The sequence below is a fragment of the Petaurus breviceps genome, unplaced genomic scaffold (assembly GCF_028583685.1).
Source record: "Petaurus breviceps papuanus isolate PSGF00001 unplaced genomic scaffold, PetGlider_PUasm1.0 78, whole genome shotgun sequence".
NCBI lineage: Eukaryota > Metazoa > Chordata > Mammalia > Diprotodontia > Petauridae > Petaurus > Petaurus breviceps.
In genome coordinates this window covers 2766546-2780716 of record NW_027186502.1, presented here as the reverse complement: position 1 = coordinate 2780716, position 14171 = coordinate 2766546, and the positions used below count along the sequence as shown (strand labels likewise).

Sequence of the window (14171 nt, the reverse complement as noted above, 5' to 3'; positions counted from 1 at the left end):
TAGGATTTTCCATCTCAATTGTGACTGAAACTTCCTATGTATATTGTCTCCCACTATTAATATATAAATTCCTTGAGAAGAGACTGTCTTGCTTTTCTATTTGTATTTCTATTGTATTAGCATGATGCTTTGTATATACATAGTAAACTCTTAATAAATGTTTTGTTACTCATAAATGATTAGATAAATAGGTAACAAGATCTCCTGTGATGTACCACATTAAAAATTATCCTTCCAACGCTGTCCACATTCAGAAAAAGAACTATGGAGTCTGGATGCAAATTGAAGCATATTATTTGCTCTCTTTCCTTTTTTTGTTTCTATCTTCTTTCTCTTGGTTCTTCCCATTGGTTCTAATTCTTCTTTACAACATGACTAATGTGAAAATATGTTTAATATGAATGTACATGTAGAGCCTATATCAAATTGCATGCATCTTGAGGTAGGGGGAAGGGAGAGATAAGGAGAAAATTTGGAACTCAAAATCTTATGGAAGTGAATGTTGAAAATTAAAAATAAATAAATAAAGTTTTAAAAATTTATTCTTCCCTGCCCAAATTCTTATGTGAGGAAAGAGGATAAATGGTAATTTTTAATAATAATTGAATTAATAATTAAAAATTGAAACATTAACTCTAAGATAGACTAGTACTTTACTAATTGATGGAAAATTCTCCTCTCATCCAATTCTTTAGATCCATCTCCCTTCCTTTATGCCACTTAAATCTCTTAATGCAGATAGTCTGTGTTTATATAATAAAATTAATAAAGGATTGTTTTTTTTAGAAGACCAATAAAATCAATCATTCATTAGGTGATTAAGCTAAAAAGAAGAGAGAAGAAAGGCATGTAACAAAAATTAAAAACAAAAAGTAGAAAAATCACCATAAATAACATCTGGGGGACAGACAGAAAGAAACCCCCAGATTCTCTTTCAATTCTACTCTTGGAAGTTTATAACACTGTGAAAAGATACAGGATGAACAGTTTGTCAAATACATTCCCAGGTGGCTGTCTTCACTACCATGTCAGGACTTAGGGTCCTTTTTAGTATAGTCTGTGAAAAGTTAAAAGAAACTTCAGAACTGCTCCCTACTCACTCACCCACCACTGGTTTGGGAGGATACACTTCTCGTGTAATAAGGCACAAAGATGTGTATTCTTTAACTCAGGACTCCCACTTATTTGCAGGGGAAAAAATCCACAAACAAGCCAATAATCTGTACAAAAAGACTGCTAACAGGAGTATTCGTAATGACAAAAACTTGGACTCTACCCTCTTCCTTTTTTTGAAAACTGAGACATTTGTACATTAATTACATATCTCTTTTTTTTTTTCATTTATCAGTGACAGAATCTCTGCTCTCTTGTCTTGTATGTAGCAAATCAGGCTTAGCTATTTGAACTGGTGGACAAGGAGTTCTCTTATCTTCTTCCTTAACTTCGTTTTCAATTTCCTGTTCCTTAAGATTGAGATTAGAATAAACACTACTTATAGGATAGTGATGAGGTACTGTTGTTACAAATAATGATGAACAGAATGATTTCAGAAAAACCTGAGAAGACATATAATCTGATGCAGGGTGAGGTGAGCAGAACCAGGAGAACATTGTACATAGTAAAAACAATTTTGTACAATGGTCAACGGTAAGTTAGTTGGCTATTGTGATTATTGTAATGATGCAAGACGATTCCAAAGGAATTATGATGAAAAATGTCATCTACTTCCAGAAAGACAACTGATAGGGTCTGAGTGCAGATTGAACCATAATTCTTTCACTTTATTTTTCTTGCTTTTTGGGTAGACCAATTTTTATTTCCTTTTTTTGAGGGGGCCGAGGGCAGGGCAATTGGGATTAAGTGACTTGCCCAAGGTCACGGCTAGTCAGTGCTAAGTGTCTGAGGCTGGATTTGAACTCAGGTCCTCCTGACTCCAGGGCCGGAGCTCTAATCACTGCACCATCTAGCCACCCCCTCTTATTTCCTTTTTAAACAGAGTTACTAAAACATATTGTTTACTTAGACATTAGCAAAGCATTTGATGAACTTTCTCATATTCTTCTTGTGGGAAACAAAGAAAAATGTGGAATAGATGATAATAAAATTAGAAGTGCTTAAAATTGGCCAAAAGCCCAGATTCAAAGAGTACTCACTCAATATCAGATGCGCAGGATGTCTCCAGTATAATACCCTAAGAATATGTGCAGCTTAATTTTTTTTTTATTAATTACTGGGATAAAAACACAGATGGTGTCAATATCAATTTGTAAATGACACAAGACTAAGAGGAGTAGCTAATTCACTCTATGATAGTCCCAATCCAAAAACACCTTTATAAGCTACAGCACTGAGTTAACTCTAATAAAATAAAATCAATTAGGATAAATGGAAAGTCTTATAGTTGGATTCAAAAAATCAATTTCGCAAATCGGCATGGTATAGAGGAAAGAATACTGGCTTGGAAGTCAGTAAACTTGAGTTCATATACCATCTCAGAGGCTGATTATCCATGTGACTTTAGGCAAAGCATTGAACCTCTCTGTGCCTCAGTTTCCTGATGTAGAAAATGAGGGAATTGGACTATATATGGACTTTCAGGTCCCTTCCAGCTCTAGGTCCATGATACAAAATATAGGATGGTTGAGGGTCATGATTAGGTAATAGTTTGTCTGAAGAAGATCTGGGAGATTTGTTGGATAGTAAGCTCAAAGAGTTAATAGTATGATATAATGCGACAGCAGAAAAAAACTAATGTAATGTTCAGCTGTGTTCATTAACTGCCAGTAATAAAGAGATCACTATTCTGCCCTAGGGGTAGCTAGGTGGCACAGTGGAGGCAGGAAAACTCATCTTCCTGAGTTCAAATCTGGCTTCAGACACTTACTAGTTGTGAGACCCTGGGCAAGTCACTTTATCCTGTTTGCCTCAGTTTCCTCATCTATAAAATGAGCTGGAGAAAGAAATGGTAAAACCCTGTCAGTATCTTTGACAAGAAAACCCCAAAGGGGGTCATGAAGATTTAGACATGACTGAAATGACAGCACAACAACGCTCTGACCTGCACCAAGCTGGTTCAGCCCATGTGTGGAGTATTATGTTCAGTTCTGGGGCCCACAGTTTAAGAAGAAACATAGGCATATTGGAGAGAAAACATTGATAACTAATACAGTACTCTGCTATTTAGGGTAAAGTCTGTGAGAAACAACTTTATTTAATATTATAGCCAAGTCATTTTTAGTTTAGAGAAAAAGATTTCCAAACTAGCATAGTCTCCCATGACTCTAACCCAAGGTGATTCCTCTCTCCTGGACTGGACTGATTAACTGCTTGAACTGTCAAACTGTAGTCTCCAGGTTTTAGATTCCAGGGGTCATGGCCAATATTCAGCTCATCAAATAGCCTTTCCCCTTCTGATTGTTTCAGAGGTGTTCCCATTTTGTCATAGAGAAACTGGGAGTTAGCACTTGTTAAAAACCCATTTCAAGACATGGAAGGTGGAGGGAACCCCCAAACCCCTTACCTTATACTTACCTTCAAGCATTTTTAAGAACCCTTGTGTGGAAAGAGGGATTCGATTTGTTGGTTTGGCCACAGAGGGCAGAACTGAGACCAATAGGTGAAAGTCGAAAATTTAGATTTGATGCCAGGAAACATTTCTTGCCAGTTAGAGCTCTTAGACAGAGATGCCTAATAATGACCAGGATGACCGGTCCACCTGCTAGGTGGGATGTCTTCCCATTGACCATAATCCAAGATTAAGAGTCAGCCAGTTTTTCTGTTCCTATCCGAGGGGAGAGCAGCATAGAACATACAGCAGTTCTCTCATTCTAAGGGCTTTGATTGTTGCGACGTTTTTTCAGGCATCAAATCTTGGCAAAGGTACTGGAGTCGTTTGCCATTTCCTTTTCCAGATAATTTTACAGATGAGGAAATTGAGGCAAACAGGGTTAAGCCTCCTTACACTGACGATGTGGTTTAAGTACATTGGTTGCCAGAAGTTAATTTGAATATATCTTTTCAGGACTTTGTAAATTATTACTGATAAATTCTGCGTCGAAGAACCGATTGGAGAGTATGGTACTCTTGTATCCGGACGATTTGTATTATACCTGATAAAACTGTGGATTTGGGGTAGAGTAATTAGCTTCACCCTGGGAAGCAATGTTTTTAAATAACAAATCCAGGGAACAGAAGCCAGACAGGAAGGTCTAGAGTCAGCTACTGAACAAGTCAAGTACAGGAGAGAGAGGGAAAACAACGGGAGAAAGCTGTGTGCGGAAGCCGAGGAAGGGGAGCACTGAAGCTGACAGTTCAGAGCAGCTGACAGCAAGACGCCTGTGGCTTTGGGGAACTCAGCTGACCGTCAGAGAGCGATTCAGATCGAAAGAGCTGATTGGTGGAAAGCTTTACACTCTGAAAGAGCTGATTGGAGGAAAGGAGAATCATCCGCGGTGACTAAATCGGGGCCACTGACTGCTACTGCTTCAGAACGAAATTTCCTCAGAGGCTTTCCTCTATTGCAATTTACTGTCCCCTCTCAGCCCAGAGAGGGAAAAACCCGAATAGCTTTGCGGATTCCAGGATTAAAGGTTATTCCTCACAGTGTCACACTGAGTTGACAGCCCACCAAAAATCCTTAGATCTTTTTCAAGGAAGCAAACTCCCTTTACGACAACTCCCATCTTCTACATATGCAATTGATTTTTTTTTTAATGGAAGACCTTATTTTTGTTCGTATCAAATTTTATTCTATTAGATATTGATCACTGTTCTAGTTTGTCAAGTTTTCCATCATATTTTTATCCTCTGAAAATTCGATAAGTATTGCTGTCTGTATTTCACTTAAATCATCGACAAAGAAGTGGGAACAGCATAGAGCCAGGGCCGAACCCCCACTCCACTAGAAACCCCCGTCCAGTCTGACGTTGACCCATCAGTAGGTCAAATCATTCAACCAATTCTGAATCTACATTAATGCACAGTCATTTAGCCTACAGCTCTGCATGGGATTCTTTGTCAAATGCATCGCTGAAATTAAGTATTCCCCTGATAATACCAGTTTGGAAAAGCTGTCAAAAGAGGAAATGAAATGAGTCTGGCACAACCAGCTCTTGATGAAATCATGTCTCTTGCTTCCTTTTTTTCTAAGTGTTCACGAACCATCACTCTAGATTCACATTCTAGAATTTTCCCAGGAATCTAAATTAATCTCATGGACTCAGTTTGGTCAGACCTAACAGACCGAGAGTGGGGGACGCGGAAGGTGCAGGAGTTAGAGGGAGACGAGAAAAAGGAAAAAGACTACAACTCCCAAAATGCTAAGCGGCACACACATCAAGCTCTCCCCGTCCCCAGCCTTCTTCTCTTCCCCCCCTCCCAATTTCCGCTTCCCTATTTCATAGTTCACTTCGCTTAGAGCAGAAGGCCAGCTATCTGGCACGTGAGTCCGCGTGACAGCTGGAGGTGGGGAGGTGAAGGTTACCTATTGATGGAAAGACGGGTTTAGGGGCGTGGCCTGAGAGATCGGCAGTAGAGAAGGGAGATGCCTATCGGAGGATCTTGTTAATGATTGGACCGGGTGGAGTGAGGGCGGAGTTAATTTCAGAGGCGAGGGATTGAATTCGCTTTTTGCCAATGAATGGCCAAGTGGTGGGCTGGACTACTTGGGAATGGGAGGGGAGAAGGGGGAAGAGGCAGGGCTTTAAAAAAAAAAACCTCCATGGTCGCCTGCCGCGGGGCCTGGTGGGAGGTAGCTTTGCCGGGTCGCAGGTTTTCGCTTCCTGTTTCCGGTTCCCGGAGTGGGGTAGTGTGAAGTGCTACTGGAAACCCTGGCTGTTGGGACGGGGGCTGCGGCTGAGACCCTGTACTGTCCCCTCTTCGGATCCCTTCTTCCGACGATATCCACTGGGGATTCCAAAGGAGACTTGCTCTTATTAATATTCATGAGGGCTCATTAATAATTCAGGACGATCGGCGTTTCGCCCCTCCTCCCCAGTGGCACGTGAGTATGCTGGGGCCTCTGGGAGAGGCACTGGAGGCTGGGGAAGAAGGACCCCAAGAGGGCTTCTGGTGTCGGGATCGTCTGCGCCCCTCTTCTCCCGAGAACTTAGCCTCCAACTCCCAAGCGGGGCTCTTGGGAAGAGGGGGAGGCTGGGACTCAGACTAGGCCACGGGGAAGTTGCTGGGACGTGGTAGGAGTGGAGGGAGAGGAGACCCGACAGGAACTTCGTTCTATTTTGGGGAGCTCGATGGGTGCTGAGAAAAGGGGGGCAGTGATCTAAGGGAGTCCCCTGCAGCCCTCGGTGTGGCATCTGGCTGCACTGTTACTGGGGGCTCCCCCAATGTGGGATTCACCAGGTGTGGTGGAGGCTGGAGAGCCGGGGTGGTGCGGTAAAGGTGTCAGATGAGGAGGAGGACTTGTGCGGATGCTAGGAGGAGAAAAGCTGCCTGGATGGAAGGCGGAATAATACCGCGTGCAGCCTGGCGTAGTTTCTGCCGCGACTTAGCTTGAGCTCCCAGTTCCCAAAGGCTTCCTTTTTGCATTCCCTTAAGTGTTTCGGGTATGGAACCTTTTCTGGAAGCAAGAGAAAGATGAAGGCCTGGAGTTCCTGTGGCAAGGCAGGCTCGAAGACGGTCCCCACCAAACCGGCCTCTCCATACCCCAAGTGCAGGAAAACTTTTGAATGTCTCTGATGTCAGAGTTGGAAGGGGATCGCAAGAGGCCATTACCCTTCTTATCTCCAAGTTTTAAATTGTTTAAGGAAGATGACTGCCTACTTCAAGTTTGCAGCATCTATTCCCATCTCTAGAAGGCATGTTTTCTTCACTTCAGCCTCTTAAGGAATCCTTCAAGGTTCAGCTCGAAGGTCACCTGTGTCCTAATCCCCTCATCTGTCAGTGCTCCCACCACAATAAGACAAATAAAAACAGATTCCGTGTGTATATTTTCTATATACCCGATGTACTGTTGCTTAGCAGGTTGTCTGAAATGCTTGCTATAATAGCTAACATTTATGTAGTGCTTCCTTTGTGCCAGGCACTGTGCTAAGCACCTTGTTTGATAGATAACTTATCTTTGATATAATCTTTAATTATGATATTCATAAGGGATAAATAAGAATAATAAAAGTCACCTTTTTCTGAAGGGTAATTATAAAAATCTGTTTACTAGCTGCACCTTTGTTGATTATTTTATGAATCTTCAGCTTAAATAGTATGGCAACTAAAAATTAACATGCAAAATGATTCTCCAAGAAGAGTTGGACCAATTGTGGAACAAATAAGAAAGGATTCCTCTTTATTCCCTTCATGCTATATTGTTAGAATGTCAGCTAATGCTTCTGTAGAATTCAGTGGTAATGTTACCTAAAAAGCCTCTCATATGACCTCTATGGAGGTTTCTCTAACTTAAAGGCAATAGGGGTAGATTCTTTGCATGTTGGTATGGGTTGGAAGAATGGAAAGTTGATTTTTCTTATGGCATGAGATTTGGTATTCATTGCTTAGAAGTTGCTGAGCTCTAGGGGATAAACTAAAGGTAGACTTCTGGGTTTTAATGCTGTGGCTTTTTAAAGAAAAGTTCAACCATTAACAGATAAGGGACATCGAGGTCTTAGACCCAATCCTTTGCCTGCAAAACTTCAGATGACTTTTTCCAGGGACCTTAAGAATTTTGTTTCCTTTAATTTTTTCTAATTTAATTCTTTGTATGTAGGAAAAGTAGTATGCAGAAAATAGCAGAAAGGGTGGACCTTTCAGGTAGTACTATTTGCCTAGTTTTGGAAGTGATACAGAAAACTGTTAGCAGACTGGGACCCTGAGTCCTTTTGTTCCATTTTCCACTAAATCACACTTGAGCTTCAAAGAAGTCATTTTACCTTTATCTTTTTTAGTCAAATGGAGAATATGGTTTTTGTTATCTATCACCTTTTCTGGATCTTAAGAGGATTGGTGTTTTAGTGTTTGGGGGTCCTCAGACTTACATGAGGGTCATTACTTAAAATGAAAAGTTGAATTTTGGGGTTGGTAGGAAAAGACAGGACTATGGACAACCTGACAGAGTTGGGTGGCAGGATGGTGTGATTATAGAATTACCAGTTTACCAGGGGTTACCTTAAAGTAACTTCTGGGATTATCAAGGAAGTTAGGTAAAGGTATATTCTGCAAAGTTGAAGTCTTATCATCCAGATCAGTATGAATTAAGCAGGAAGGGAATGGACAGAAAGGGACAATAAATTTTGTAATAGGGAGTAGATTCTAATTAATGAACAATATTTTTATTCCCAGAGTAATTTGGTAAAATGGGTCAAGTATGCAAACATTACATTGATTTAGCTGAGTGGTTCCCAGGAGCTCAGTGGCAAGAAGTGCAAGAAGATCTAATGAAATTTCTACTTCCCATAATTTATAAAATTGAATTTTGGAGAGCAAAAGACTTGAGACCTTAAAGGAAATGTGCTTATTGTTTGTTAATAGGGGCTTTATTCTTTTTATGTCATTTTGTCATTCTCCATGAGTAAGATAAGCAATAGGATTTCTTGCTGGTCTGAGAGGTTAAGAACCAAGGCAATCTTGTTTACGGCTAACTCAGGTTTGTTTGAACTTCTATGATCTGTGATGCTTTTTTTGGGGGGACAGACAGGGAGTGGGAGGATAGGAAATAGTTTACTTCTTCAAGAGCTATGATGACTAATTATTGGCTTGACATAAATCCTAAACTAACTCTTGTCCAAAAAGACAGGAATTCTCCTGTCACCCAGTTTTCCTGAAATTGTGAGGTGTGATTTGTTTTGCTTTTAGCAGTTGTGAACTTCCATTCTGACAGTCCAGGTTTGAGAATGGCTTTTTTTGGTGCCTCAACACTCAGGAGAGCTATTTGTTCATCATATCTTCTCCCTCCCTGAAGACCTGTGAAATAACTGACAATTAGGAAAATTGTTAGGAAGTTCTACTCTAATAATCCTGGTTTGAGAATGGCTTTTTGGTGCCTTAATACCGGGGAGAGCTCTGTTTGTTCATATCTCTTCTCCTTCCCCAAAGTACTGTGAATAACAAAGAGGAAAATTTTGCAGATAAATCCAAAATAATGAGAGTAGTTTGCATAAGCTTGCCACTCTAGGGACCTTGTAGAAACACATCATAGAAGGGTGTAGGGAAGTCTTCCATAAAATTGTGCCCGAATTGGGGGGAGAGCTGTAGCTAGGAATGAGAAAATCTGGAAGTTAGCAGTATCTGTGACCAGTGACAAGTATAAAATGTGGGTTAACTAGAGGGGATATATGTGTTAGACATATTGATGTATTTCTGCATATTCCAAAGGTTTTGATACTTTTTGCATTTAGTTATAAAAGATCAGCCTAGCAAAGTGTTATGATGATTCTCTAAATTTCCCCCCATACTCCTTTTTTCTCCTTTCTCCCATTAGGATGTTCCCATTTTACAGCTGTTGGAGGGCTGGGCTGTTGTTTCTACTACTCCTGGCCATGGCAGTGAGGGAAGCCTGGCAAATGGAAGAGAAAACCTGTGACTTGATAGGAGAGAAGGATAAAGAGTCAGAGAAGGAGCTGGCCATACTGAAGAAGCTGACTCCACTTTTTGACCAAAGGTAAAGGACAGAAGGAAATGACAGATTTGGAGAAGTCAAACTGTTCCAGTATCTCTACCAAGAAAACCCCAGATGGGGTCACAAAGAGTTGGACAAACTGAAAAGACGGAACAACAAAAGAAACTTCCAAGGGTTTGGGGCAGTAGTTGTTTTAAATAATTTTTCTCTTTATAGTCTCTGATCCTAGGATTAAAAAACCTTACCATGCAGGGAATGCCATCTGTGGCTTTTTTGAGGACTAACCACTCTGGTTTCATAATGAAAGGAAGGGAAATCAGCCCAACTTTTCCTAAGAGCCTGTATTTCTCACATTATCCAGTCTGACTTATCTGTCTCCAAGAAGAGACTTCAGGGACTAAGCCTGTCCTCTATAAAGTGGACTTTTGAAGTCAAACTATTTGACTCGGCAGTGGGCCTTAGACTTCTTACTTGGGCATCGTTAGATCCCTACATTAGCTGTTCTTCATTACCGTAAGTTCTTGGCAATCTCCAGGAGGTTATCATCTAAAGGTCCTTGTAAGGAAAAAGCAATCTCAGAATGCCATGTTCCTGAGCATGGGGAAATGGCATATATAAAGTGACAGGGCTTAGTATAGAGGATCTGTTAAAAAGCCTAGAAACTCTGACAAGTGTATTTTCATTACCAGTTAGCCTTTCAGAGTCTCAGATTACATTTCTACAGATGGCATTAATTACTGTGTGACCATAATCATCTCTGCCAAAAAGGTGGGATGAACTCTGATAAATGGACCAAAACCTCAGTAGATGTGGTCAGCGCAAATTCTGCTGTAAGTGGAGATTCCCATTCTAACTTCTGTCTCCCTTCTTTTTCGTTTCCCTGTTCTTTTTTAACAGCTTTGTAAGTACTGTGGGCCAGGATTCAGAATCCTATACCTACAAATTTAGGGTGTGCCGGGAAGTTGACAGCAACAACTCTGGGGCTGGACTGGTGCAGATCAACCGGAAGACAAATAAGGAGACGATAATAGGAAGGATTAATGAAACCCATGTCTTCAATGGAAGTAAGGCCCTTTTTCACTTCTATCATCAGATAGTTTTCAAAACCAGCTACTTTCCACTCAGCTTCCCAGAGTTCTCTACCCCTGCAAATGGATATTATGACACCATTTAAGGATATTTGTTTTTTATAATTTTCTTTGGATCTTTGTTGCTTAAGGAACATCTATTGGCATGATTATTTCACATATGGTTAAAGATGGAATGAACATGATCATCCCCTTCTCCTCCCCATCATCCAACCAATTCGACACATAGATATTTTGAATTACCAGTGGCTGATTTTAAATACCGGAAAGTAGGCAGGCTTCTCCCTTCTACCTTTTTGTCAGCAAGTAGTATGCATTCAATAAATGTGACTCATTATTAATAGAAATTGTTTAGATTCATGTCATTGAACCCTTACATTATTAGTATGGAAAAAAAAAATCAAGATTTCTTACTAGCCTAGAGACTCATCTTTTTCAGTTCTGATTATCCTATAGGATGATGGGTATTGCCACAACTATTGCCACTTAAACAAGACACATAATACTTTGGTATGTTTGGTACATAGGTCCCTTGATGCAATAATGGACAAATTTTTCAAGTAAAGCTAATTCAATATGAATCCCTTTTATTATTTTCTACTCACCCCATTACCCACTTCTGTTATTGCTACCCTTTCCTGTGACCAAAAAAAGTTTTCCTTGTCCCTCAGGTGACTGGATCATGCTGACCTATAAAGGGGGTGATGAATATAATAACCATTGTGGCAAGGAACAGCGACGGGCAGTGGTGATGATCTCCTGTAACAAAAAGACCATTGGGGTAAGACGCCATAGAGCTGGTAGTTGGACAGAAGCTGAACATCAGCTGAGTGGGCACAGCATTATTGGATGGGCATATTAGGAAAGAATATGGAGTCCAGGGAGCATCTCTTTCCTTCACTAGGTTGCTGAATTAGGCTGAGGGGAGTGTTAGAAAATGTTACTTTAACATAATAAACTATTATTTCCCATTTTCACACAGGGCAACTTCGTACCTGTCTCTGAAGAAAGGGGCAAAATGCAAGAATGTTTCTACCTCTTTGAGATGGACAGCAGTCTGGCTTGCCCACCTGAAGATTCCCACCTCAGTGTGGGCTCTATCTTACTTATCACGTGAGTGCTCTGAAGCATAAATACCTCAATACCTATTCCCTTTTTCTGGATTAATAGGAACAATTTCTGTAGAGCGATAAGGGATCAAAAATACATTCTCATCCTCGCTTCTGCAGCTATGGGAGTGTGAATGGATTCAACAGTAGAATCTAATTATATTGAGGAGACTCTGTCCTAGAGGACTTGACAGTTCTTATTACTTTTGCTGAGGGGATAAACTACAGCATAATCCAAGGGGCTGATGGTTTTGACCAAGGATGGATTTATGCTAACATGGGATCCAGATTCACACATACTTATGAGCCCAGGCTCATTGTTTACCAGTTAGGGTCAGTAGCCTAAAGGTCATGGGGAAGGGGAGGTCACTAATTGCATCGCTGATCATTCACTTGCTTCTAGCTCTCTGTGCCTAGCTTTGTTATTCCTTAGGACCTGTGTCTCACCTGGCTATTTTTATACTTTTTCCCTTCTCTTCCTCCATAGGTTTGCCTCCCTGGTGGCTGTCTATTTCATTGGGGGCTTCTTGTACCAAAGGCTGGTGGTAGGCGCCAAAGGCATGGAGCAGTTTCCTCATTTAGCCTTCTGGCAGGATCTGGGCAATTTGGTAGCAGTAAGTAGTGACGGGCTGTTGCTAGGGTACCCATTCTACCTAACTGCAGGGAACAAAGAGATTCGGACCTTTTCTAAGAACTGGCTTATTCCAGTTTCCTCTCCAAGTGGTTCGAGTGTTTTGGAACTGGGCAAGGGGTGGGTGACCCTATTCCAATGTACAAAAACTGCAGCTGAACTTTAAAGTCCCCCGTGATCAGCTGGCATCTCCCTGGAAAGTGCCTCTTTCAAGCTGAGCGCGCTTTGGGGTGCAGGCGGTCAGCTGTTTGCTTTCCTCACAGGATGGTTGCGATTTTGTGTGCCGCTCTAAACCTCGAAATGTGCCTGCTGCCTACCGGGGCGTGGGGGACGACCAGCTGGGGGAGGAGTCGGAAGAGAGGGACGACCACCTGCTGCCCATGTGACTGCCCTGGAGACGCCCCGCCCCTCTCTCTCTCCACCCCGAACCAAAGCATCCTCAGCCAGACTTTGCCGCTGCGCTGCTGCTCCATCTCTTCCACCAGTTTTTCCTCTAGTTTGCTTTTGACTTGCACTCACTCTTTCTACCCACTAAGCTGCCTTCTCTCTGCTCTGTGTTCTCCCTTTGGAGTCTGTTAGTGGCACTGACCCAGGGAAATGTGCCTGGGAGGGGACACCCTTTACGGGCCAAAGGGAACTGAGGGTTTGAGAGGGAGGATACTAAGGAGGCATACAGCCGGCTGGGAGTGGGCAGGAGACTTTCCTAGCCTTTTTTACTACATCTTTGATGTTAGGCTCTTCTGTGAGACACTGGATTATAAAGGAAAAAAAAGGTATTATTTATATAGGGTTTTGGTTGCCGTCATGCTGTTACCTATGCCTGCTCTTATTTACAAGAGTGTGGTTGGAGTTCCCTGTTGCTTGGGACAGCTCTGTAATGATCATCACTTCCAAGTTCTTGAATTTGGCCTGGGCCCAAGGCAGCCCCCAGTCTCTCTTGGCCCCCTCTGGGAACAGAACCATAAAATGTGAATTTTCTCATGCCAGAGATTTGTGAGGTACCACTAGGTCATTTGTTGACTTAAGGACCTTTACCTTGAAATATGATGTGGGTTGTGATCTTGTGTTGTCACTTCACATTCAGCCAAAAAAGCCCAATCCAGAAAGCCAGAAACTAGAAAGGGGAAATGAGACTGAAGTATTGTGCCACATTGGCTCCATTAGCCATGCCTAGGGTGGGCTTGTTGGTGGAGGGGAGATTTTTTTTCTCTCTGGTTACAGAACTGGTGAAGCTTTTCTTATTATACTCCTACCCTTTTATGAATATGGCCTATCTCCCCAGGTATGTGATTTTTCTTTTACAAAAAATTGCCAAAAATGCAAATAGAAGCAGGTGGGGAGCCTGGAGCTCTGCTTCCAAGCGTAGAGAATGCTACTAACATTCCCTCTGCTGGCTCAGGGAGGAAAGTGTGTGCCCGTAATGTTTCTGGGCAAGTAAGGGTTTTCAAAATTCCTTCTGGTGCCTCCCTTTTCTAATTAGGTGGTATGGCCAGGAACTGGGCTGATCTTTCTTTGGCTAATAAGGTTCTTCTGGCCAGTCAGGGGCAAAGTAGCTACAGACAGAAATTTATCTTTGGCTTTTTCATTACTGTTTGAACATTTTTTTCTTTGAAGATAGGGAAATTAAGATTGTAAAATCAGCAGGTATTTTTTTGTGTGTGTATATTTTGTTTTCCTCTCTCTTCCTTAACCCGGTGTTTTAAAATAAGGCAAAACTCTATGCCACCTTTTGTATAAAAACACAACTTAAGAAAATTAAAAGGACCAAAAAAAAAATCCTT

The 14171-nt window shown here is 41.5% G+C and overlaps 1 protein-coding gene across 1 annotated transcript; it reads left to right on the top strand.

The window, feature by feature from the left end:
• Nucleotides 1-5745: 5745 nt before the first annotated feature.
• M6PR (mannose-6-phosphate receptor, cation dependent) lies at nt 5746-14037 on the top strand. The gene is made up of 7 exons (XM_069106108.1): nt 5746-6001; nt 9425-9604; nt 10460-10626; nt 11322-11431; nt 11633-11763; nt 12247-12373; nt 12654-14037. Exons 2-7 carry the CDS (start codon nt 9426-9428, stop codon nt 12774-12776), a joined length of 837 nt encoding a protein of 278 aa, XP_068962209.1. The 5' UTR covers nt 5746-6001; nt 9425; the 3' UTR covers nt 12777-14037.
• The last annotated feature ends 134 nt before the right edge of the window (nt 14038-14171 follow it).

Bases quoted from the DNA above. Each gene is read 5' to 3' on its own strand.
- M6PR (XM_069106108.1), top strand. From the start codon at position 9,426: ATGTTCCCATTTTACAGCTGTTGGAGGGCTGGGCTGTTGTTTCTACTA. The intron at 9,605-10,459 runs GTAAAGGACAGA...CTTTTTTAACAG, and splicing joins ACTCCACTTTTTGACCAAAG to CTTTGTAAGTACTGTGGGCC. The intron at 10,627-11,321 runs GTAAGGCCCTTT...CTTGTCCCTCAG, and splicing joins AACCCATGTCTTCAATGGAA to GTGACTGGATCATGCTGACC.